A 27,669-nucleotide genomic window follows, 5' to 3' on the forward strand; every position below is an offset into this window, starting at 1 on the left:
TACCCAAGTATGCGACAAAAGAGGTTGCTTCGGGTGTGTTTGGATCATGCGCCCATTATTCTTGATTGTAGTTGCTTCTTGGGAGGTAAGAGACCCTTCAAGTTCGAGAATATGTGGCTTAAAGTGGAGGGTTTTGTGGACAAAGTAAGGAGCTGGTGGGAGTCTTACAATTTCCGGCACTCTGAGTTTTATTCTGGCAAAAAAGTTGCAAACTCTTAAGGGGGACATTAAGAGTTGGAATGACCAGGAATTTGGCAATGTGGGAGGGCGCATTAAGGCTCGCATGGAAGATATAAAGGCTCTTGATAGGGTGGAGGAAGAGAGAGGGTTATCAGCTGATGAAATTGAGAGGAAGAGTTTGATAGCCAGAGATTTGGAGGCTCTTCTCTTACAGGAGGAGATTAGTTGGAGGCAAAAATCTCGAATTCGTTGGTTGAAAGAGGGAGATAAATGTACGAAATTTTTCCACCAGATTGCTAATGCAAACAGAAGACATAATTCTATTGAGTCTCTGTCTGTGGGGGGCTCCACAACTTCAGATCAAGGGGTCATTAGCAATCACATTACTAATTTTTACGAGACCTTATTCTCAGAGTCTCAGCTGGAGACCGAGGCTAGATGATCTTGATTTTGATATGTTGAATGTTGGAGAGGCCTCTAGGTTGGAAGCTCCTTTCGAGGAAAGGGAGGTGTGGGAGGTGGTGAAAGGTATGGATAGGGACAAGGCGTCGGGCCCGGATGGCTTTTCTATGGCGTTTTTCCAGGATTGCTGGGGGGCGATTAAGGAGGATATCATGGCGGTTTTTGCGGAGTTCCATGAGCGAGGAAAATTTGAAAAAAGCCTCAATGCTACGTTTATCTCTCTTATTCCGAAGACCAATGGAGCTTCCGATATTAAGGATTTTCGTCCGATTAGCCTTGTGGGAGGGACATACAAGATTGTTGCAAAGGTCTTAGCCAACAGAATGAAGGAAGTGATGGATAGGGTCATCTCTAAGCCTCAGAATGCCTTTGTTAAAGGTAGGCAAATTTTCGACTCAATTCTTTTTGCCAATGAATGCTTGGACAGCCGAATTAGATCAGGGGAACCTGGCTTGTTGTGCAAATTGGATATGGAAAAGGCATATGATCATATGAATTGGAAGTTTCTACTTTACGTTCTAAGAAGATGCTGTTTTGGAGAGAAATGGTGCTTGTGGATTGAACATTGCATTTCGACTGGGCGTTTCTTGATTTTGATCAATGGATCCTCTTCTGGTTTCTTTGATAGCTCGCGGAGCGCGGAGTGTGAGGCAAGGAGACCCTCTTTCTCCTTTCTTGTTTGTTCTAGTCATGGAGGCGTTTAGCAGGTTGATCAATGCCTCGATAAACAGGGGTCTCATCTCGGGTTTTTCTGTGGGAAGCAGAGAGTCGGATCGGGTTATTGTCTCTCACCTTCTCTTTGCAGATGACACTTTGGTTTTTTGTGGAGCAGATCCTAATCAAGTTAGAAACATTGGTGCATTACTCGTTTGCTTTGAAGCGGTTTCAGGGCTAAAGGTGAATCTGGCTAAATCTGTCTTGGTCCCTATTGGTAGTATGAACAATATGGGCACTTTGGCAGGCATCATTGGTTGCGGATCAGCTTCTATGCCTTTGAAATATTTGGGTCTTCCGTTGGGGGCCCCGTTTATGGTTAAGGCCAGTTGGGAGGACATGTTGGAGAAGTATGCCAGAAGGCTGGCCCCATGGAAACGGTTGTATTTGTCCAAGGGGGGGAGGGTTACTCTCATTAAGAGCACCTTATCCAATCTTCCCACTTATTTTTTGTCTCTGTTTCCTATCCCTGCATCTGTGGCGAAGCGTATGAAGAAAATTCAACGTGATTTCTTATGGGGTGGGATTAATGATGAGTTTAAGTTCCATCTGATTAGTTGGAACAAGGCATGTTCTCCGATCTCAGAGGGAGGCTTAGGGATCCGGAATTTGCGTTTGATGAACAAAGCTTTGTTGGGGAAATGGTTGTGGAGATTTGCTCATGAGAAAGAGGCTTGGTGGAGGAAGATTCTGGTGGCAAAGTATGGTGCGGTTTGGGGTGGTTGGCGATCCAGGGACCCCAGTGGTTCGCATGGGGTGGGGTTATGGAAGTACATTAGCAAGGGGTGGAGGTCGTTTCATTGCCACATTAGATTGGATCCTGGGATTGGGTCCAATATCAGGTTTTGGGAGGATATCTGGTGCGGTGACATGTCTCTCAAGGATACTTTTCCTGGACTTTTCAATATTGCCACCAATAAGGATGCGTCTATTGCGGATAATAGCGAGTGTATAAATGGCTCTGTGCAATGGAATGTTTCCTTCATTCGCAGGGTTCATGATTGGGAAGTGGAGGTCTTGGCCTCTTTTTATTCACTCTTGTATTCGCACTTGATGCGTGGGGTAGGGGAGGATAGGATGTGGTGGAACGCTTCAAGAAAAGGAAAATTTGAGGTTAGATCTTATTTCAGGATCCTTGCTTCCAAAGATCCTTCCCCCTTCCCTTGGAAGAGCATATGGCGTACCAAGGTTCCTTCGAGAGTGGCTTTTTTTGCTTGGACGGCTGCGCTTGGGAAGACTCTAACCCTGGATAATGTTCGGAAGAGAGCTATTGTTGTGATCAACCGTTGTTGCATGTGTGAATCGGATGGGGAGTCAGTTGACCATCTCTTTCTTCATTGTGGGGTTGCGAGTATCTTGTGGAATGCCATTTTCTCTCGGTTTGGTTTGTGTTGGGTGATGCCTGGTAGCGTCAGGGGGTTGTATACTTCTTGGTGGGCGGGTGGCAAATCCTGTAGTGCTGTTGTGTGGAAGATGGTTCCTCTTTGTCTTATGTGGTGCATCTGGATCGAGAGAAATGCTAAATGTTTCGAGGACTCGTCTAGGAATATTGAGGTTCTACACTTTTTCTTGTACACCCTTTTCACTTGGACCGTTGGCTGGCTAGCACCCTTAGTGATAAGCTTCCCTGATTTCCTTTTTATGTTCTCTTCGTCTTTTTCTCCCTCTTAGTCGCTCTCTTGTATACTCCCTGTGTACTAGGGTTGCGCCCTTCTGCGCTTTGATAATATATCTTTACTTATCAAAAAAATAATCATCATAGTCTGCTGGTGATTAAGAGCATCACGTTTCTTGTGGGGTGTTGCCTTGTCTTGACCTTGAGAAAGGGAGAATGGAACAAGTTGACAAGACACCCAAAGGATCGTGGAAAGATCCATCTGAATTCGAGGACGAATTCTCTCCAACCTGTGGAAAATGATGTAGATCAGGAAGCCTCGTCTAAAAGCTCATCTGCAGCCCGTCCGAATGAGCCTCAACCCGAGAGCTTCGCCTGGAATCCTCGTCCAGAGACCGTCTGGACGACTATGTTAATTTCACGTTCTTAAGTTTTATGTCCGTGGCCGTTCGGGGCGTTTAAGATCCGTCCGGACGAGCTCCTTAGAATTTCAATTTGATTTAAGTTCGTACTTTTATTAGGTTTAGGGTTTGGGGGCCTATATATACACGTTTTATAGACCCTAGAACGCGGTTGTTGTTTATGATTGAGTTTTGTTCAATAAGATGCCTTAGAGTTGGGCGTTCTTTTGTTTTCCCTTCAAAACCTAGAGAGTATCTAGCGTTTTAGAGAAAATTTCTTAGATCATTTGATAGAATAAAGATCTAGAAATACCTATCCGTTCTTTATTGTTGTTCTTTGTTGCAGCCCACTAAGGAATGCTGCATCATTCACCTGTCACGGCATAACCCAACTAACTCCAAAAAGTTGAAAAAACACATTCCATAACTCAGTTGCAACCTCACAATGCAGGAGTAGATGTCAATGGAATCTCCACAGTGTTTACACATGTAACACCACTCTATCACCACAACATTCCTCTTCCGTAAATTATCCAAAGTGAGACTTTTTCTTACAGTCGCCGTCCACACAAAGAAGCCACTCTCAAAGGAGCCTTCATCTTCCAAATACTTTTCCAAGGACCAAACGCCTATGCTGTTGTAGAGAGAGATTGATAATAAGATTTTATTTCAAAAGTATTTTTTTTTTTTTGGACGGAACCCAACAAATTTTATCTTCACCTCCAAATCTTATTTTTTGGGAATACAGCAATTCAGAGAATCGCGATACAACCTCCAATTTGCAATCATGCACAAGCCGAAAAACCGGACATTCCAATGAAGAATATCATTCGGGATCTCCATATACTCTTCCACCCACGCATATTTGTTACAAGCAATATTAAGCAATTATAGATACACGAGTTTTAGAGGACGTTCCCCACACCACACATCATGCCAAAATAATACTTTAGTACCATCTCCTATATCATACCACACATTATGCGCAAAGCCCTCCCATCCCCTTCGAATTCATTTCCATATGTTCCCCCTACCTCCTTGGAGCACCAATCACCCCTATGACTATCATACTTAATTTTTACCAACTTCCTCCATAATGCCTCCCGTTCTGTCACATACCTCCAAAACCATTTACCCATCAATGCATGATTAAATTGAATCAAGTTTCGCACCCCCAAACCCCCAAACTTCATTGGCCTACACACCTTTGACCACTTCATCAAATGATACTTGAATTCATCACCAATTCCACCCCACAGGAAGTCTCTCTGTAGTTTTTTGAGACGATTCGCCACTCCCATTGGAATAGGGAATAGTGATAGAGAGTATGTTGGTAAGTTTGAGCGGGTGCTTTTGATCAGTGTTAACCTACCTCCCTTTGATAAGTACATCCACTTCCAACCCGCCAATTTATTCTCCATTTTTGCAATAATGGTGGACCAAATATGGGATGCCTTGTAATGTGCACCCAAAGGAAGACCCAAATACGTAATTGGCAGCGAAGCCACTCCGCAACCAAGTATTCTAGCCAGCCCTTCCACATCATCTATCTCTCCCACAGGAATGATATCAGATTTAGACAAGTTTATCTTCAATCCTAAGACCGCTTTAAAACAGAGCAACAGACATCTCAAATTTCGGACTTGTTCTACATTAGGTTCATAAAATATTACCGTGTCATCTACAAACAACAAGTGTGATACCACAATTTCTCGTGAGCCCACAGAAAATCCAGACATGAGCCTTCTCTCCACCGACGCGGTCATCATTTTACTGAATGCCTCCATAACCACTACAAATAAAAAGGGAGAGACAGGATCCCCCTGTCTCACTCCTCAAGAGCTACTAAAAAACCCCGTAGGCGAACCATTTAGAAGAATGGAGAATCGAATAGTGGAAAAACAGTGTTTTGACAAACATGAAAAGCACAGGGACCATTTTTGGATATAACCCTGTATTTGTATGGGCCAAGCAAATAAGAGGTAAAAATGATTGTAGTAAAGCAAGAGTTCAAATTGATTAAGGGTCCATTTGAGTTTGTGATTTCAAGTTTTTAAAAATGCACTTAAGCGTTTAGCAAAATCGCAGTTTGATCTTTAAAATCACAATTTGACCTTTATAATCGTGTTTTTCAAATTGCAATTTTTTAAAAAGGCAATCCCAAACAATTTATTTTCTACGATTTAATTTAAAATTGCATTTTTTGTATATGAAATTGCAATACCAAATGCATACTAAGTACTAACATACATGCTTGTTAAAAGCAAACTATTGTTCTCGGAGGTCTACTCATGCTTATTAAAGATGTTTTGAGTGTTCCAACACATGCGTTATAAGTTTTATCTTTACCCAGCCCATACTTTGGAGACATATAAGGAGATAAATCCTTCTCGTACCTGATGATTCCAGACTTTGGAAGCTTAGACTCCCATGTGAAGGCAACAAAGTGGCAGGTGATATAATCAGTTCTTCAACACCTTGAGTTTTCAAAAATCCTTCTAATAAAAAGCCAATGGAATGGTAAGGAATTTCTATAGTTTCTCCCCTTATGTATAAATTCATTATTGATCTTTCAGCAACAAGAGCCCTCAAATCGTGCATTGCCATTTTCTCAAATATCTGAGGAAGCAAGAGTTTAGCAAGTACAATAGCACTTTCCTGCAAAGCAAGATTAATTGATTCAGAGACCAATACTCATACCTTAATGGAGCCAGTTATCATTTACATTATCACCTAAACTTTTTTATGCTTCTCAGACATTATAAATATACTGGAACACATCTATAATGCATATTTGATAAGAAATGGATATATATGTGCCACACTTGGGCACCAAAGAGCTTCGTAGTTACATTGACCTTATAATTGCAATTTCCTAGAAGTTGATTACCCATGGATGAAGGCTATTCATGCTATGGCAGCTTCAATGATAATGAAATTTGTAAACTGGTAATATCTTTATATCTATTTTTGCAAAGTTAGTATAGCCACACCTGCCACAGAAAGTCTTCTATTGATGGATCTGACCGGAGAACTGAAAGTATCTTCTCACTTTCAACAAAAAAACAAAGAGCCATGGAATCTGTGATCATGTCACAAATATTAGGCTTTCCACTTAGCACTTCGTATAGGCCCAACGTACTCCCATGTGTAAAAGTTGGATGAAGTGAGTGCTTGTTTTTTATGCTCTTACTCATCCACTGCAGAACAAAAGTTCTCATTCATGTCATGTTCCACAGGCAAAACAAGAAAGTCATGCATCACAGAACATCCAAGGATAATTCTGTATTTACCTTGACCACCCCACTTGAAATAAGCCAAATACCATTTGGCTTAGAGCCTTCTTTGTAAAGTGTCACACCATGCAGCTTCATTGTTTCTTTAGTAGAACTTTCATGGGGTGCAAAGACTGAAGAAAGAACAGTCCCAAATAAAGGATGGCGACTAATCAAATCTCTAGCGTTTGGAAGCTTAACCAAAGGAGGATTCCTTAGAAGCTTTTTTAAGTCGGTCTGCACAGGAACAGAAGCAACATTTCTTGTAAATATCTCTTTTTTATAAGGTGACACACAATCTGAAGACAATAGAAAGGTAAACAACAAAACATCACTGAAAGATACCTGGACAGCATCATGAAGATGTAGCATCTCTTTTTCTTCCAACAACCCAATCTTTTCAAGATTTTGGACATAATCAGTTAAATGGTTCAGCACTGAATATGTTACTTGTCTTGTCTTCACAACCCGCAAAACCTGAAAATTAAAAAAAATCTTTTAATATAATATAATTCCCCAACATACACAATATATGGATGATAGTTCAAAGGGACTATGTCTAATGAACACCAACTAGGATTCAGCTTAACTGATCATCGTATCAAATACAGTGGGGAGTTTAGCTTACATACCTCAGGAAAAGTTACACGAACATCTTCCAGGAACTTTCTTGCTTCTTCTCCTTCTGCCTTACTTTCATCAATGACAACAGAAGCACCATCACTGTTACCTAAATAAGACTCAGATGTGCAAGGAAGAGATAAAATTTTCACCATAAATGGGGTTGCTCTGATACCATGTAAAAATTAGAGATGGAGAACGAAAGAGGTATATAAAATGAGACTCTATTTGATGATTTTGCTTTACACATATTGTGGATATTTATACACGTTTGGTGGATGGTTTTGGTAATCACAAATAATGGATGGATTTGGTCCTTCGAATCACACACGGTAGTTTGATATTTTTTTTCATCTGGTTTTAGCTGTTGACTTGCAGGATTTTGCTCTTCAATGCTTTCCTTGACAATGCTTGCATGATGTACAGGATTTTGTTCTTCAATGCTTTCCTTAACTAATAAAGAAATAGTTACTCCATATGTGAAAACAGAAGATTGATTGATAGATTTGTTCACCAATGCTCTGGGTCCTAGACAAGTTGCATTATTTGTTCCATGTCCGGGAATTATATGACATATTCTCCAACTTAAGGGCGAGTGCTAGATTAGGATGAATTATATTTTATCTAATGGTCATTTAATTCAGAAGATGTGACTTAAGTTTATCTTGTAAGTACTAAGTAGATGTATTTGGGTCAAAGTATGTAACTTTCCTTTATAAATAATAACAAAGTGTGTGGGGCTATTCATAAAAATACGGTCAGTTATTTTCACCTATAAGTCCCAAAAGCTTAAGCTGTTCAGAAGCAGGCCAACAATCTATATCATCAAGCTCTAAACATACAAATACTAAAACAAGCATAGGAATATTGAAGAGATTTTCATTGTGCTCTTAGATTGCTGAGAACTTGACTATCATAAATCACTAAAATCAGGGCTTGCTATGTAAGTTCAAGGACTGAACTGGTATTTATATATGCTAAAGTAGGAATAATGGTCTTACCATCATAGTTTCTAATGTTGTTGGTCTTACCATCATAGTTTCTAATGTTGTTAATAAGCACATGTTTTTTTGCTTAAAATGGAGGACAGTAAAAACCATTAAGGATTTCTGCCCTCTTGTGGACCTTATGATCAAGATAATCGAATTTGTTCATAAGTACATAGAAAGAAAAAAGGGGGGCAGGGGGTGTTGAGATATAGAAGTGAAAATAACGAAAAAGGAAAAGAAAATGATTTAAATAGAAAAGGAAAAGTGTGAGATGAATAACAATTCCTTAACCAGAAAAGCATGTTGACAATGACCAAGGAAATTTGTGTTACCTATAAAGTCATGTAGTTGCCGTCGTGCGACTCTATGGGCACGAAGAAATGCACCACAAATGTAACATGCAGATTCCAACCTTTCAACGATGAAATACATAACCAACTTTTGCGGGCAAATGCTCGTTTGAAGTAACTTGTAATAACTTGGGAAATGAACATTAGCTTTTAAACCTTTCCAATCACATAAAGGCTCATGTGAAACCAAGTCAAGAGCTTCATCAACTGACTGCATCAAAAGATTTGCAGTAGTTTGTGTAATCCTTCCTTCATCAAGCATCCCCCAGTATGCAGCTTGGACACCTAATAAGAGAAATGCTCCTTAAATCAGCAAAGGAAGTTACCTTGGGTGGAGCAAGCATCAAATTCTACAATGAAGGTGGAAGGATGATAAGCATCAAATTTATTTAAAGAAGTTTTTACCACGACAGGAATCTTTAGCTGGTTGTGTGTGTTCAGGAATATATTTAACACAATAAATTTACAACTATGTAACCAGAACAAAAAATTTCAGAGAAGAATGTGACATTATCAATAAGCAATGCTATTCACATTATGAGAAACCTACTTATTGGAGAAAAAAAAAAAAAAAAAGAAAAAAAAGAGAGAGAAAATAACATTTGAAGAAACTGTGTGATAGTGAAAGATGTCAACCAGAACCTGCGAAAGATGGAAACTATTTTATTCTCCCCGATTTTATTCTCAGATTTTATTTTATTGTAATCTCCTACTATTTTCTTTCCATAATAACTTTGTATTCTCTCCTAGTTAAGCCCATGTAAACAGGTGGAATTTCATCATCAAATAAGGAATTCTCTTCTTCAACTTGACATCAGAATGCGTTTTTTTTTCTCCGGTGGTTGTGCAATTGGTGCACCCACATCTCTATGGTTGTGCGACTGGATGTTGCTTGCCATCATCTAGGTCGCACCACTCACAGAAGGTGTTGCCGGATTACTCTGGGTCATCCAACCGACGAATGGTGAAGATTTGTTGTGGTTGATCCATCATGAACACTTAATACTTTTTTAGATGACTCAATCGTGAAGGGTTATCTTTTTTGCATATTCGATGGCTTCTAAGGTTTTTCTAGAATTTTTGAGGATCTCCGGTGGCTGTAAACAAAGGTTGTATCTGGGAAGCAGTGATGAAAAACGATATGTCGTTCAAGGTCATTGCAGATGCTGTGTCGTTTATATCTTCGAAAAAATGACAAGTTGTTCATCAATTTGCCAAATGACAGATAATCCTAAACTACAGGTAATTTAGCCACTACTCTAAATGCATCTGCTACTTTGGTGCCTTTGATCATATGACTGGTATATTTCCTTTAGTTTCTTAAGATAATCCTTGTTTCAGTAGAGAAAACGTCAGAACAACTGATGATTGTTTGTCGCCAATGTCGGGTAAGGGATCTATTCCTGTCACAACCTCTATAACCATGTCTTATGTCCTTTATTAGATGGCTTCTAAGGTTTCTCTGGAATTTTTGAGGATCTTCGGTGGCTGTGCACAAAGATTGTATCCGGGAAGCAAAACGACCCGTCGTCCTTTTGGTGATGAAAAACGACATGTCGTTCAAGGTCATTGAAGATGCTATGTCATTTAGATCTTTGAAAAAATGATAGGTCAGTAATTTGCCGAATGACAGATAATCCTGAACTACCGGTAATTTAGCCACTGCTCTAAATGCATTTGCTACTTTGGTGCCTTTGATCATATGACTGGTATATTTCCTTTATTTTCTTAAGATAATCCTTGTTTCGGTAGAGAAAACGTTAGAACAACTGATGATTGTTTGTCACCAATGTCGGGTAAGGGATCTATTCTTGTCACAACCTCTATAACCATGTCTTATGTCCTTCATGAACCTGGTTTTGCCACTAAATTATTATCCATCGAACGTATTACCCTTGATTTGAGTCGAGTCATTTTCTACTCACATTATGATTTCATTGAGGACCTAGTCACGAGGAGGATGATTAGCAATAGTAGCTTGAGGAATAGTTTGTACTACTTGAATTCTCAACTTAGGACACAAGATCGGCTCACACATGCTTATCATACTGTTCGGGCGGATGACTCTGTAGCAAAAATCTGGCTTTGGCATCAACAACTAGGGCATCCTTCCTTTTTATTGTTGCAATGCATATTTTCTTCTTTATTTTTGCGTAAGAATGTTTCTATGTTTCAGTATGAAACTTGTGAACTTTCAAAACGCCATCATGTGTCCTTTTCTCCTTGTTAGAGGGATTTAGGGTTTGCATGTAATGAGAAGAAAGAAGAGGCTGTGTCGTTTCACGTAGCCTTCTCCTCTCATACTTCATATATATATATATATATATATATATATATATATATATAATGTAACATTGAGAACAAAGACCAAAATACCCCATATAATATATTAACCCTAATATGCTCATCTAACACTCCCCCTCAAGTTGGAGCATATATATCATATAAGCCCAGCTTGGAACAAATAAACTTTAACTTCTTTCGACACAAGGACTTTGTAAACATATCAGCTAGTTGATCTCCAGACTTCACAAATGGTGTAGATATATCTCTGCTGAGTATCTTATCTCAAACAAAGTGACAATCGACCTCAGTATGCTTAGTTCTTTCATGAAAAACAGAGTTAGACGCAATATGTATAGCGGCTTGATTGTCACAAAATAACGGGATAGGAGTAGGAGCGGTGAATCCAATCTCCTGTAGGAAATGTTGTAACCACGTTAATTCACTAGCAGTATTAGATATTGCCCTGTATTCTGCCTCAGCACTTGACTGTGCCACCACCGTCTATTTCTTACTTTTCCAATTCACCAGATTACCACCCAAGAATGTGCAATACCCTGTAGTAGATCGCCTATCTGGGAGGGAACCTGCCCAATCTGCATCAGTAAACCCTTCTACCCGGAGGTGTCTATTCGGTCTATACAATATCGCAAGGCCAGGAGCTTCTTTCAAATATCGAATAATACGAGTAACAGCTTCCCAATGTAAAACTCTAGGAGCCTCCAAGAATTGACTAACAACACCAACTGCATATGAAATGTCTGGCCTAGTAATAGTGAGATAATTCAACTTTCCAACCAAACGACGATACCTACTAGGATCTTCAAATAATTCTCCTTCATCTTTTACTAATTTCTGATTAGGATCCATTGGAGTGTCAACAGGACGAGCACCCAGGAGACCTGTCTCTTCTAACAAATCAAGTGCATATTTTCTTTGAGATAAATTGATACCCTTTCGGGATCTAGCAACTTCAATCCCCAAGAAATATCTGAGTTTTCCCAAATCTTTTGTATGAAACTTCTGCTGTAAAAACAGTTTCAATCGAGCAATACCTCCTGAATCATCACCTGTAATCACAATGTCATCCACATATACCACAAGAAGAATGTAGCCTGCATTTGTATGCAAGTGAAATACTGAATGATCTGTCTGACAACGCTGAAGACCAAACTCCATAACGGCCTCAGAGAACTTCCCAAACCATGCCCGTGGAGATTGCTTGAGACCATACAAAGCCTTTTTTAACTTACAAACACAACTCCGATACTCCCCCTGAGCAACAAACCCAGGTGGTTGCTCCATATAAACTTTCTCATGTAAATCCCCATGTAAAAAGGCATTTTTGACATCCAACTGAAATAAGGGCCAATTAAGATTAGTAGCCAAAGAAATAAGAATATGAACGGAAGAGATTTTGGCAACTGGAAAAAACGTCTCATCATAATGAATACCATATGTCTGTGTATAACCCTTACCAACCAAACGAGCTTTCAACCGTTCAACAGAACCATCAAGATTAAACTTAACCGTGTATACCCATTTGCAACCAACAGTCTTCTTAGCAGGGGGTAATGGAACAAGTTCCCACGTACCATTTTGATGTAAGGCCTTCATTTCCAATTCCATAGCTTGCCTCCAACTAGAGTCAGATAAGGCATCCTGCACTGTCTTTGGGGTGGAAACAGTAGAAAGATGGGAAATAAAGCAAGAATGGGAAGGAAATAAAGAACTTGTGGATACAAACTGACTGATAGGATGTTTAGTAGTGCAAGAACGTGTACCTTTCCGTAGGGCAATGAGCAAGGAATCAGATGCAGGTGCCAGCGGATCCGAAGACAAGGAGGATGATGGTGGAGGTGCAGGAGCTGATGGGCGTGGCCGACGTGTATAGACCTGGAGAGGAGCAGGTGAAGGTGGAGGCAACATGACAGACTTAGACGCTACATCAGGCTGAAGAGTAGACGCTCCGAAAGACGCATCAAGAGGAAAATAGGAAAGAGACTCAACAAAGGTGACATCGGCGCTAGTAAAGTAGCGGCGAAGAACAGGACTATAACAACGATATCCTTTCTGAGTTGTGGAATAACCAAGAAAGACACATTTGGTAGAACGAGGATCAAGTTTATCATAACCAGGACCCAAATTATGAACATAACAAACACACCCAAAAACCCTAAGTGGTAAGGCAAATGCGGGTGAAGAACAGTATAAGAGAGAATGAGGAGAAGCACCATCTAAGACTGAGGAGGGCATTCGATTAATGAGGTAACAAGCAGTAAGAACAACGTCACTCCAAAAATGTTTGGGGACATGCATATGAAATAAGAGATAGCGTGCAACATCCAATAAATGACGATTCTTGCGTTCAGCCACTCCATTTTGTTGTGGAGTGTGAGCACATGATGTTTGATGGATAATGCCTTGATCAGACAAATAATAGGTAAAAGAACTGGATGTGTATTCTTTGGCATTATCAGAACGCAAAATACAAATTTTCTTAGTAAATTGAGTCTTAATCATATTACGAAAAATTCGGAAAACAGAAAATAACTCTAAACGATTTTTCATTAAAAATAGCCAAGTCATATGGGAAAAATCATCCACAAAGTTCATATACGAAAAATTCGGAAAACAGAAAATAACTCTGAACGATTTTTCATTAAAAATAGCCAAGTCATACAGGAAAAATCATCCACAAAGGTCACAAAATAATGAAATTTATTGGATGCAATATTCATAGGACCCCATACATCAGAATGAACTAACTCAAAAGGATGTGAAACACGACTAACAACTCTTGACGGAAAAGAAACACGACGGTGCTTACTAAGCTGACAAGCTTTGCAAGACACGAACAACTCGTTTCGAAGACTCGGGTCTTGATGCTTCAACGTAGGAAGGGAAGGATGACCAAGACGACAATGCCACTGAAGAGCTAAGGTTGACGACTGTAAAGCACATGAGGAAAATGAAGGTGCAAGATCCAGATAATATAAGCCACCAACTTCATGCCCCATACCAATCATCCTCCTCGTCATGAGATCCTAAAAAATGCACAAAGAAGGGACTAACAGACCAATTAAGAGCTTTGATAATTTTACTAATGAATAACAAATTAAAAGGAAAACCAGGAACGTGTAGAACAAAAAGCAACTCAATATCTGGACTCAAATGGGTATGGCCAGAGCCGGCTATGGTGGAGATGGAACCATTAGCTAGAGTGACACTGTGGGGTGTATCAACAGGACAATAATCAGAGAGAAGTGGACGAACCAGTCATATGCTTATTGGCGCCAGAATCAATAATCCAAGAGTCGCGAGTGGAGGATAAAAGACAGTGAGATGCAGTACCTGACTGAACAGGAGTAGCAGTGGAAGAGGTAGAAGCCCGCTTATGGGCTAAGAACTGAGCATACTCGTCTTTCGGAATGGAGATCAAATCATTCTCGAAGTGTGAGCTCGAGCTAACAGGTGGTCCAGATGGAGCTGGGGAATCAGCGTGAGAAGCAACCTGATTGGCCAACCCAGATGGTGTGCCGTGTAAATCCCAACAAAAATCCACAGAATGGTTAGTATGACCACAATGAGTGCATTTGCGAGGCCCACGACCTCCAATGCGACCTCCACCTCGAGAATCACGTCCACCACGACCACCCCGTCCCCCACGAGAACTTACATAACTTCCACGGGCAGCAATAAAAGCAGCGCGCTCACCGGTACGCTCAGAACTTATCTGAGAGCTATGATCAATAAGATTAGCACGCTGAATCTGAGAAAAGACTTCAGGAAGTGAGAGAAGTGTAGAACCCCCCAAAATCTGCGCACGAACCGACTCAAACTCAGGTTTCAAGCCAAGAAGAAACCGAACCACATCCACATCTTGACGTTGCTGTTCCATTTTCTTCAGGTCCTTAGAGAGCGGTTGGTACAAGTTTCGCTCCTTACAAATAGCCACAACTTGGTTTTTGTACTCATCCACAGTTTGATCACCTTGTGCAAGTCCAAAATATTGTTTACACACTTCATAAATCCGAGTAATATTCCCAGTTCCATAGTACATGTGACTAAGATGATCCCAAATGTCCTTGGCACTAGGCAAGTAGATGCATGAAGATCCAATGTGAGACTCAATACTATTCAACATAAGCGAGATAATTTGATTATCTTCTTGTTCCCAAAGGCTAGGAGGATACTCTGTAGGCATACCCAAGGTTAAGTGAATAAACAAACCCTTGCCTTAGAGAAAAACTTCAACAGACCTTGCCCAATAAATATAATTCTTTCCATTGAGCTTCACAAGAGTCATAGGAGCATTAACGAAGGAAGTTTCAAGTTTAGAGGCCATAATCTCAACAACAAAGAAGCCAGACTCCACAGAAATACAAAAAAAATAATTGTAACTGTCACAACCACTTAAAAGGAATGAGAAAACCAAAACCAGAAACTCGCTGGAGATTAGCCAGAGACTCGCCGGAGACCGTCGAAACTCATCGGGGACAGGGAGACCACGCCGGAAATCCCACTGGAAAGACCAAAACCAGAAGTTAAACCAAACAGGGACCTGCGCCGGAGACTTACTGGAGGCTCGCCGGAAACTCGCCGGAAATACACGGAAACACGCTGGCGTCTGACAGAGCTCACCAGTGATACCAAAAACCACGGCAACAGACCCAAGCGACTACCACAGAACACGCCGGCAAACCACCACAGACCCAGTCGATGACCACACTTCAACGACAACCCAGTTTCTGCTGGTCATCACTATAACCTGTCGGCAGCCATATACGTCACCAACAACCACAGACTAGACCGTAAATACACCACAAACCACACCGGCGACCATCTATCCCCAATCACTATTCGCGAGCATGAAGCCCACGTCTCACAATTCCACGCTTAGTAGAAGAAAGAAGAGGCTGTGTTGTTTCACGTAGCCTTCTCCTCTTATACTTCATATATATATATATATATATATATAATGTAACATCGAGTACAAAGAACAAAATACCCCATATAATATATTAACCCTAATATGCTCATCTAACATTCCTAGTATCAATAAGTGTGCTGAGCCTTTTGTTCTTGTACATAATGATGTGTGGGGCCCTTCCCGGGTGGTTTCTTTATCTAGTTAAAGGATACAAGTGATGTGTTCTCTGTGTTTCAAATGTTCCACATGATGATTTAGACCAGTTCGTTCTAACAATAGAGATGAGTATCTTTCAAGTGATCTCGTGATGTACTTTTGTGAACATGGCATTATCCATCAAACAACTTGTGTCGATACTTCCCAGCAGAATGGGATTGTTGAGCGGAAAAATCGACATCTTCTAGAGGTAACTCGATCCTTAATATGCATGTTCCTAGATATTATTGGAGGGGAAACTCACCGTTGCATATCTCATAAACAAGATGCCTGTTCGAGTCTTAGATTTCAAAACACCTCTTCAGGAGTTTTCCCCACCTTTCTCTAGGTCAAAGGGTGTTTCTCCAAAGGTGTTTGGATGTCTTTGTTTTGTACATGTTCATAGTCCTGCTTGGGGTAAGTTTGATCTTTGGGCCCTCAAATGTGTCTTTGTAGGTTATTCTCCTACGTAGAGGGGGTATAAATGTTATCATTCCCCATCGAGAAAACAATGTCTCAATGGATGTTACATTTTTTGAAACACAACCATATATCTCCTCAACCCAACCTCCTCTTCAGAGCGAGAGTCTAAGTGAAGAGTAGTTTTTTTAATATGTTATCTGTTCCCATTCCTATGCTTGAGCAAGAGAAACAACAACTTATTATTGAGTGTCCCACAGAACCTGTTGATAAGCCACATGCGCTGCTTGTGGATAAGTTGAGAGTACGCCAAAAAAGTAAGACTATCCCTGAGGCTACATGTCAAACAACTGATTCTGTAATATCTGTGGTCGATGATATAAATCTGCCTATTGTACAATGCAAAGGAGTTGGGTCATGTACTCAACATCTCATATCTGATTTTGTTTCCTATGAGCACCTTTCACCATCATATTGTTCCTTTGTGTCTCATCTGTCTATTCCGACAGGAGGCACTTAGTAATCCAAAGTGGAGGACAGCTATGCAAGAAGAGATAAAAACCCTTCACAAAAACTAGACTTGGGATCTTGTTAAATTGCCTAATGAGAATGAGGTTGTTGGATGCAAGTGGGTGTTCACTATCATGCATAAAGTTGATGGTTCTGTGGACCAATACAAGGCCAGACTAGTTGAAAATGGTTTTACACAAACCTATGGGATTGACTATGAGGAAACATTTTCTCCAGTAGCAAAGATGAACTTAATTAGAGTTCTACTTTCTATAGCACCAAACTTCAATTGGCCTCTCCACCAGACTACTTTCTATAGCACTCTTTTCTTTTATATTTTCTCAATGTGAGACACAACACTCACAAGTACACTCACAACAATCTCCCCCTCACTTGTGAGTCTATTCACATTGACCAAACTCCCCCTCGCTTGTGAGTCTTTTTATATTTTTAAGAGTGTCCCACGTCAAGAGTTGCGGATGGAGACACAACTCTAAACCCGACGCGTCCAGACACCCGTCCCAAGAAAGTAACCATGGCTCTAATACCATTTGTTCGGAGATAAAGTGAAGTTTTTACTTAGAGTACATTAATATACATAATTGAACACAACTCTAGCCCAAAAGCCTAAGCTAATGGGTTAAGGTCGACTTAGGTATATTAAGCACTCTTTTCTTTTATATTTTCTCAATGTGGGAAACAACACTCACAAGTGTACTCACAACACATCCTCTATGGGAAAAGAGTAGAAACTAAAAAAGGCTTTGTATGACCTAAAACAATCTCCAAGATCTATACGAGTCACTACATACATACTGAACAGCTGATTTGAAAACATTTACTTAATGTTGTTGCCTCCTGAGGGATAGCTTTGTCATAAAGGATTTTCTCTAGTGTTTTCCTACATGGGATAAAATTGTCCCGTTCGGAAAGCCACAAACACCAAATCCATAACCGTTGCTGTTTGTGGGTAGAGCAAGGAGCGTACAAAATGCAATTTTTGTTTTTATCATTTAAAAAATGAAAAATGTAATAAATAAAGAATCTATAAAGGTCTAAGACTGTCTTGCTACAATATGGTACAATAAGGTCATAGTCCTTGGAAAATGAAATCTACCCATTTGTATGTAGGTCCAATGCTAACACTAAAAGAAAGGAAGAAACAAAAAAGAAAAAAAGGAGGACCTGGCAAGTTTTTCGTTCTTGTCCAAGAACCCTGCTAGATGATTGAAGATCATTGCATCAACAATAAACACTCAATAGTGGGACTGAAGTGAAACATAGTAATAAATCTACCATTTAGAAGGCCCGTGTTTCTATCTCTGAAATTCATAGGGTCTAGATTATTCACTTTCAGGTGCACTAACAATAATAATAAATTTACCATTCAACAGGCGTATGCGTATGTCTTTTAAATTCATATGATCCAGATTATCATCATCTTCAGGTGCACCATAAGGGGGCACACGTTCCCTTTCCAAATTATGTAGGCTTGCGATATATCTTTTCACAGTAGGCCAGTCAGCAGGTCCAAGTTCCTCATCATCTCCTAGATCACCAAACGCCTCTAATGCTTTGTTCAACATTTCATATTTTGTGTAGTCCAGGATGCGCCTCTGTCATTAGACACAAACAGAAATATCAAACACAAAAAAGGGAAAAAGAAGGATTGAAAAAAAAAAAAAAAAAACCAATTCCACAACCAAGAATGTTGTTCACTGGAACATTGTGCTTTTCTTCAGAACTTACAGAAAAGTATCCTAGTTCTAAGACAAATAATGTATATCTGATAATCGACCATAGAAGAATCAGCCCTTCTATGAATATGATTGATTTTTTCAATTTTAAACTTTTAGGTGATATATTAAGCATTTAAGGACCCATGGAATGATAATATTGATTATTGTCCACTCTTTCTGTAATCCTCCATTCCACCAAACCCAAGCAAACTCCCAGCTACCCACAACATTCCCAACATCAACCACCCAGTTTTTACAATAGAAATCAAAATCAACCAATTTAAAGAAATTTACTATTTTAGACGAAATTTGAGGGACGATTCACCCTTGATGACCTGATTGGTTGCGCCCCAAAATGCCCACTAGTCAAACAGAAACCCATAGAATTTGTGGGCTCAGTTTCCTATGAAGTGGGCTCACCTTCCCTTGAAACTGTGAATTGGGAGAACCCCAATTCTTCCTTTCACACTACTTACAGTGACACCCCCATTCCCCTTGATGGAAACGATCCCACAAGCCAAAGTTCACAACTTTCAGCCATTTCCCATCAAATGTTACCATTCCCTAGTCCTATCTATTATTTGATGATCTTACTTTGATTTTTTGTAAGGCAAATTCTGAACAACTCCGGCATTTGCATTGCTTATTTCTTTGTTTTGAAGGGGTACCAAGATTGAACCCAACACACGACCACCGGAAGTAGGTCGTCACCAGAATTATTTGAGATTTTTCCCTTTTTATGCTATTGTTTTAGTGATTGATTATTTCGATTTCTTTTACGTGGAATCTAAATCATTTGAGATTCGTTCTGATGTGCAAGAGACAAAAATGGACATTATTAGTAGGGAAGTGGTGTGTAGTGTGTGGGGGTGTATTCATGTTCATTGGTTGTATTTGGGTTCGAGGGGGGCATCGGGAGGTATATTGTTAATGTGGGATAGGCCAGTGGTTGAGAAGATAGAGGAGTGTGTTGGGAGATATGTGGTAGCTTGTGCTTTCAAAACTTTTAAGGAAAATGTTGAATGGGCTTCTTTTTTTTTTTTTTTTTTTTTTTTTTTGTTATAGGTAATATCAATTTATAAAAAGCGAAAGGGGTGCAACCTATGTACACAAGAAGTATACAAAAGAGCCCACATATACAAGTTTTTAAGCTGAAAATGAAGCACATAAATCTAGCAATTCCACAAGCGTTGAGCCAAATGATGATGTGGAAAGAAGATATCTATGGGATGAATTGGCTGGTTTAATGTCCTTATGGGGAATGTAGTTCAGCATCCAAGTGAAAGAGTAAGTGAAACCAGGCAATCTCAAGCAATGGTAGAATTTTTTGAATTTACTTTTGAGCAGGGTCTTATGGATATTCCGTTGGTAGGAGGGAGTTTCACGTGGTCCAATCATCAGACATGGTCCAGAATTGATAGATTCTTGCTCTCTCCATAATGGGAGGAATTGTTTTCTGATGTCTCACAAATAAGGCTTTCTCGAGTATTATCTGATCATTTTCCATTGTTGTTGGATTGTGGAGTGGAGAGATGGGGTAGTAGGCCTTTTCGATTTTAAGATATGTGGTTGCATGCAGACGACTTTGAGGAGCAGGTCAAGAAGTGGTGGGGTTCTTGTAATTACAAGGGTAAGTCGAGCTATGTGTTGGCGCAAAAATTGAAGGCACTGAAAGTAGATTTGAAAAAATGGAATGAGGAGGTTTTTGGGGATATTAGGAAGCGCAAAAAGGAGATGGAGGCGGATATTGGTGAGATGGATCTGATTGTAAAGACAAGATCATTAACGGAGGATGAATTGCTTAAGTGAGGAGTACTCTAGAAAGTTGGAGAGGTGCTTTCACCTTGAAGAAGTAAGTTGGAGGTAGAAATCAAGGGCAATGTGCTTGGAAGAGGGCGACAATAATATAGATTTTTTCCATCGATTGGCAAATTCCCAGAAGTGCAATAATTCGATTGTGTCTTTAGTGGTGAATGGGAGCATGAATGATGAGCCAGTAGTTATAAAAGATCATATTGTGAATTTCTATAAAAAACTATATTGCGAAGAGTATTAGGGGCGACCAAAGATGGATGAGCAATCATTCAGTCCCAATGATGTAGAGGAGAGACAGTGGATGGAAAGAGAGTTTGAGCAAGGTGAAGTGTGGGAGGTGGTGAGGAACTCAAATGGAGACAAGGCACCAGGACTTGATGGCTTTCTATGGGCTCCTTCCAAAAGTGTTGGGCAATATTAAAGGATGATATTATGGCGGTTTTTAAGGAGTTTCATACATGTGGAAAATTTGAGAAGAGTTTCAATGCTACGTTTGTTTCGCTTATTCCGAAGCAAGTGGGGGCAGTAGATATTAAGGATTTTCGACCTATCAGTTTAGTAGGTGGGGTGTACAAAATTATCTCACAGGTGCTGGCTAATCGATTGAAAACAGCTTTGGGGAAAACATCTTTCTCCTTTATTATTTGTGGTTGTGATGGAGGCCTTCAGTAGGATGATGACTATGACGGTGGAGAGAGGGCTCATGTATGGATTTTCTGTTGGAACGAGAAATCAAGAGGCAATGGTAGTATCACACTTGTTATTTGCAGATGATACATTAATCTCCTGTGAGCCTAATGTAGAACAATTTCGTAATTTGAGAAGTTTGTTGCTCTGTTTTGAAGCAGTTTTGGGGTTGAAGATAAATCTATCAAAATCTGGTATTGTTCTAGTAGGAGAGGTAGATGATGTGGAAGGGCTGTCTAGAATTCTTGGTTGTGGGGTGGTTTGTTGCCAATTAAGTATTTGGGTCCTCCATTGGGTGCACATTATAAGGCTTCCAACATCTGGTGTAACATTATTGAGGAAATCCAAAGAGATTTCCTGTGGGGAGGAATTGGTAATGAATTTAAGTTTCATTTGGTTAATTGGTCGAAGGTTTGCACTTTGAAGAAGTTGGTGGGACAGTTGGGTGCAAAATTTGATTCAATTTAATCGTGCATTGTTGGGCAACTGGTTGTGGAGGTTTGTGACGGAACAGGATGTTTTGTGGTTGTGGAGGTTACAGCAGTGTCCCAGTCTTTTTTGTTTGGATTAGTAAAAAAAAGTACTAACTAAAAAGGAAAACGAAACAAGTATACTGGGCAGTGACAAAGATTGCAGAACTGCCTAACTTTGTGAGAAAAATCTTCTCGTAGACAACAAAATTTTAAAAAGATTTAGAGTCCGCAACCCTCTATTACCTAAAGGAAGATAAAACGAAGCCTCAGAATCCTTTTGCGATAGGCAAAAAGCCTCAGAACTATATACCAGAATCTCTAAGAAATTACAATCTCAAAAGCTATGATAATTAAGATAAAAAGCAGGAAGCCACAATACAATAAAGGTTCCTGAGGCTTAACTTATGCAAAAACTATAGGAGCACCAATCTATAGAACGACCATATTCAAATCTGACTGCCAGTAATTTAGAAATCAACTGTTATTGAAGTAGAGAAGACTTAAATGATAACTTTGCAGATAAATTAGATGTAGGTTCAAAATATATAACTTGAAGTAGAATCACAACATTAAATTCAATAAGTTATGTAGACTTCAGCAAATGACTTGCACGGGAGTTTGTTAGAGTTTTAGATAACTTTGCTGTAACACATCACAAAGATATGACCTAAATTTTTGTTAAATGTAATGAAGAATTTATTAAATTTTCAGTAGTAAGTCAGTAATCCTAGCGATGTTTATATCAATCACAGAACCCTAATAAGAGAGTCTAAAGCATATTTCTATGTTCTGAAATATTTTAGATATTCTTCATGACATTTACTCTGATTCACAGGCCAGCATAAAATAATAAGAAATATGTCATACTAATAAGCGAACAACTTAGTGTAATACTGGAAAATGTATTTCATATACCAAAATAAGATGAACACAAAATTTATTATTCAAGTCCTCACCTTTGCAGCTGATAGCTTATCCATATCTAAAAGGTGTAAAATGAACTGTGTTGTTGAACCATTCACAATTAGCGTCAAGAATACGATTCCACCAGTGAAGAAAACGAACTGCGGTGAAATGTTTTCCGTAAATATATCAACAAATTTAAGTAATTCATTTCTAGTTGTATACACCCTCCCCCCCCCCCCCCCCCCAAACCCCCGGCCCCTCATGGTCTTTATTAGTAAATCTCCCAAACGAAAAGCATAATCAAGATGCTTGCTTCAAAAACATACCAGAGTTCGTGTTTTGGAACTGAGTTCCGTTGAGCTGTCGCTAGAACGCTGAAACAACCACAACAATATATCAATCAAAAGAAACGTATAAGGCACCAAAAGTACATAAAAATAATGGATATGAAAATGTTCATAATGGACACCAAGGGACATACTATGATCTAATTACCTTTGTCTAGAAAAAATAAACCTGTTATTTCTGAAATGGATGCTTGTCAGAACTGACTTGGTGTAACAATCCCAATCCTCTTTCTTTTTTTTTTTTTTTGGATAGGCAATATAAATGTATTAAAAAGCGCAAGGGGCGCAACTCATGTACATAGAAAGTATACAAAAGAGCCCATAAATACAAGCTTTAAACTAGAAATGACGCACAGAAATCTAAAAATTAGTTTTAGGGAGGCATTTGTAATTTTAGTAATTGTGGGGTTGCGCGCACTTTGTGGGCTGTTATTTTCTCTCATTTCAACATGTGTTGGGCTATGCCTAGAAGCGTCAAGGAGATGTTCACTAGCTGGTGGTCGGGCGGAAAATCCCGTGGCACTGTGGTGTGGAAGATGGTTCCCCTTAGTCTTTTACGGTGCCTTTGGAAGGAAAGGAATGCTAGATGTTTTGAGGATTTGTCGAGGAACCTAGAGGACCTTGTTCATTTCTTTTTGTACACGCTCTTCACTTGGACTGCAGGCTGGCTTGCACCCATAGTGATCAATTTTCCTGATTTTCTTTTTATTTTCTCTTCTTTCTCCCCTCTTTAGTTGCTCTCTTGTATACTTCCTGTGTACTTAGTTTGCGCCCCTCTGCGCTCTTTTAATGCATCATTACTTATCAAAAAAAAATTTGTAATTTTACTAATTAGTTAGGATTTTAGGAAAGGGTAGGCTCGGTTTAGTAAAGAGAATGGATCCTGTTGCTACCCCTAAAAGTGTCACCCTAGCTAATGGTTCCCTCTCCAAAGTAGTCGGCTCAGGCACTACCCATCTGAGTCCTGATATTGAGTTGCTGTCTGTTCTACATGTTCCTGGTTTTCCTTTTAATTTGTTATCTATTAGTAAAATTACAAAAGCCCTTAATTGTTCCGTTAGTTTTTACCCTTCTTTGTGTATTTTTTAGGATCTCAAGACGAGGAGGATGATTGGTATAGGGCATGAAGTCGATGGATTATATTATCTGGATCTAGCACCTACACCTCCCTCTCGTGCTTTGCAGTCGTCAGCCTCCACTCCTCAATGGCATTGTCACCTTGGTCATCCTTCCCTCTCTACGTTGAGCATCAAGTCCCGAGTCTTTGCCATCAATTGTCTGTGTCTTGCGAAGCTTGTCAACTTAGTAAGCATCATCGTGCCTCGTTTCCATCACGAGTTGTTCCTAGAGTTTCTAGTCCTTTTGAGTTAGTTCATTCTGATGTATGGGGTCCCATTACTACAGTGTCCAATAAATTCCCCTATTTTGTTACTTTTGTGGATGATTTTTCCCATATGACATGGTTATTTTTAATGAAAAATCGTTCCAAGTTATTTTCTATTTTCCAAAGCTTTCGCAATATGGTTAGGACTCAATTTGCTCAGAAAATTCATATATTGCGTTCGGATAATGCTAAAGAATATATGTCTCATTCTTTTGCCTCTTATTTGTCTGATAAAGGCATTATCCATCAAACCTCGTGTGCTCACACTCCACAACAAAATGGTGTGGCTGAACGCAAGAATTGCCATTTATTGGATGTCGCACGTTGTCTCTTGTCTCATATGCATGTTCCCAAACATTTTTGGACTGAGGCTGTTCTCACTGCTTGTTATTTAGTTAATAGGATGCCCTCCTCGGTCTTAGAAGGGGCCTTTCCTCATTCTCTTTTATATCCTTCTTCATCCCTGTTCTCCTTGCCACTGAGGGTTTTTGGGTGTGTTTGCTATATTCATAATTTGGGCCCTGGTTTTGATAAGCTTGACCCTCATGCTACTAAATGTGTCTTTCTCGGGTATTCCACAACCCAGAAGGGCTACCGTTGCTATAGTCCGGTCCTTCGACGCTACTTCATGTGCGCTAATGTTACCTTTGATGAGTCTCTCCCCTATTTTCCTACTATTCCTTCTTTGAGCGACTCTTCCCTTGCATCTGATGCCGCGTCTCTTCCGCTGCCTTCCCTTGCGTCCCCACTCACATGCTCCACTCCAGGTTTATCAGCGTCGGCCTCGACCATCTGCTCGTGCTCCGCCACCATCATCCTTATCGTCTACAGATCCGGTGCTCCCACCTCCATCCGACCACTTGACTATTGCAATACGGAAAGGTACACGTTCTTGCACTACCCAACATCTGATCAGTCAATTTGTATCCACTAGTTCTTTCTCTCCTTCATTGTCTTGTTTTGTTTCCCATCTCTCTAGTATTTCCATTCCAAAGACAATGTAGGCTGCATTATCCGACTCTGGTTGGAGGCAAGCTATGGAATTGGAAATGAAGGCCTTGCATCATAATGGAACATGGGAGTTGGTTCCCTTACCACCTAATAAGAAGACTGTTGGTTGTAAATGGGTCTACACAGTTAAATTTCATCCTGATGAGTCGGTTGAACAATTGAAAGCTCGGCTGGTTGCTAAGGGTTTATACGCAGACATATGGTATTGATTACAATGACACTTTTTCTCCAGTACCTAAAATTTCTTCTGTTCATGTTCTTATTTCCTTGGCTACTAATCTTGATTGGCCATTGTTTCAATTGGATGTCAAAAATGCCTTATTACATGGCGACTTGTTTGAGGAAGTTTATATGGAGCAACCACCTAGGTTTGTTACTCAGGGGGAGTCTTAGGGCTGTGTTTGCAAATTAAGAAAGGCATTGTATGGTCTCAAGCAATCACCGTGAGCATGGTTTGGAAAGTTCTCTGAAGCGGTATTGAAGTTTGGTCTTTAGAGATGTCAGACGGATCATTCAGTATTTCACTTGCATACTAGTGCAGGCTATTTTCTTCTTGTGGTATATGTAGATGATATCGTTATTACTAGAGATGATTCAAGAGGCATTGCCCGATTAAAGCAATTTCTACAAGAACAATTTCATACAAAGGATTTGGGCAAACTTCAATATTTTCTAGGTATTGAAGTTGCTAGATCTCGAATAGGTATCAACTTATCTTAGAGAAAGTATGCACTTGATTTATTAGAAGAAACAAGTCTTTTGGGCTCTCGACCTGTTGATGTTCCAATGGATCCAAATAAGAAATTACTGAAGGATGAAAGTGAATTATTTGAAGATCCTGGTAGGTACCGTCGTCTAGTTGGAAAGTTGAACTATCTTACTATCACCAGGCTGGATATTTCATATGCAGTTAGTGTTGTCAGTCAGTTCTTAGAGGCTCCTCGGGTTTCACATTGGGAAGCTATTACTCGCATTATTCAGTATTTAAAGAGACAACCTGGTCTAGGGATATTGTATAGACCGAATGGACATCTTATGGCCGAAGGTTTTACTGATACAGATTGGGCAGGTTCTCCTTCAGATAGATAGTCTACTACAGGATATTGCACATTCTTCGGCGGTAATCTTGTAACTTGGAAGAATAAGAAACAGATAGTGGTGGCAAGATCTAGTGCTAAAGCAGAGTACAGGGCAATAGCTCATACAGCTACTGAGTTGACATGGTTACTACACTTTCTTCAGGAGATTGGTTTCTCAGCTCCTACTCCTATCCTGTTATCTTGTGACAACCAAGCTACTATACATATTGCATCTAACCCAGTGTTTCATGAGAGGACTAAACATATTGAGGTCGATTGTCATTATGTCTAAGACAAAATACTCAATGAAGATATATTTACAACATTCGTGAAGTTTGAAGACCAGTTAGCTGATATGTTTACAAACTTTTTGTGTCGTAACCGGTTAGAGTTTATTTGTTCCAAGCTGGGTCTATATGATATATATGCTCCAGCTTGAGGGAGAGTGTTAGAAGAATGTACTAGGATTTTGAGGGTATTTTAGTCTTTGTCATAATTATTTCAGCTTACATAATAATATGTTTGAGATAGGCTACATAACACAATATACGAGCCTCCTCTTCTTCTCTAACTTCTTCCATGCAAACCTATTGACAAATACAAACACCAAAATACCCATATAACATATTAACTCTCTAACACTCCGCCTCAAGCTGGAGCATATATATCATATAAGCCCAGCTTGGAACAAATAAATTCTAACTTCTTCTGACACAAGGATTTTGTAAACATTTTTTTTTTTTGATAATTAATGTGAATATTACTGAAAAAGCGCAAAGGGGCACAACCCTAGTGCAAATTTATATACAAGAGAACCCCTACGGAATATACAAAGAGCACATATTCAAGAACTCTTCTATAGTCAGGACATCGATACGGTGGTGAGCCAACGCCCACAACTATAGCATAGAGATCATATTCTTCCTCACCCCATCCACCGAACACTCCTTATCCTCAAAACTTCGTGCATTCCTCTCCCGCCATATACACCAAGTGACGCACAAAGGAACCATCCTCCAAATAACTTTAGAGAGATCTCTATCCCCCACCTGATTCCAGCAAGCAAGCAAGTCTAGGAACCTTTGCAGCATAACCCACTCAATACCAAACAAAGTAAAAATATAGTGCCATAGCCGAGTGGCCACTTCACAATGGATCAACAAATAATCTACGGATTCCCCATTCTTCTTACACATACAACACCATTCCACTACCACAATACTCCTCTTTCGCAAATTGTCATGTGTCAGAATTTTGCCGAGAGCCGCAGTCCACCCAAA

General features: G+C 39.7%; 1 protein-coding gene across 2 annotated transcripts in view; it reads right to left on the reverse strand.

Moving 5' to 3' along the window:
- The window catches only part of LOC132177405 (sodium/hydrogen exchanger 8), a 91,468-nt gene that overhangs the window by 7,564 nt on the left and 56,235 nt on the right, over positions 1 to 27,669 (reverse strand). For both annotated transcript variants that reach the window (XM_059589699.1, XM_059589700.1), the window contains 9 exons: positions 22,895 to 22,942; positions 22,619 to 22,726; positions 18,333 to 18,564; positions 8,590 to 8,892; positions 7,280 to 7,377; positions 6,993 to 7,124; positions 6,666 to 6,884; positions 6,366 to 6,572; positions 5,769 to 6,030 (listed from right to left, as the gene is read on the reverse strand). In XM_059589699.1, the coding sequence (XP_059445682.1) occupies positions 5,769 to 6,030; positions 6,366 to 6,572; positions 6,666 to 6,884; positions 6,993 to 7,124; positions 7,280 to 7,377; positions 8,590 to 8,892; positions 18,333 to 18,564; positions 22,619 to 22,726; positions 22,895 to 22,942 (1,609 nt within the window). The remainder of the gene's footprint in view (positions 1 to 5,768; positions 6,031 to 6,365; positions 6,573 to 6,665; positions 6,885 to 6,992; positions 7,125 to 7,279; positions 7,378 to 8,589; positions 8,893 to 18,332; positions 18,565 to 22,618; positions 22,727 to 22,894; positions 22,943 to 27,669) is intronic.

This window comes from Corylus avellana, chromosome ca4, assembly GCF_901000735.1.
Source record: "Corylus avellana chromosome ca4, CavTom2PMs-1.0".
Classification (NCBI taxonomy): Eukaryota; Viridiplantae; Streptophyta; class Magnoliopsida; order Fagales; family Betulaceae; genus Corylus; species Corylus avellana.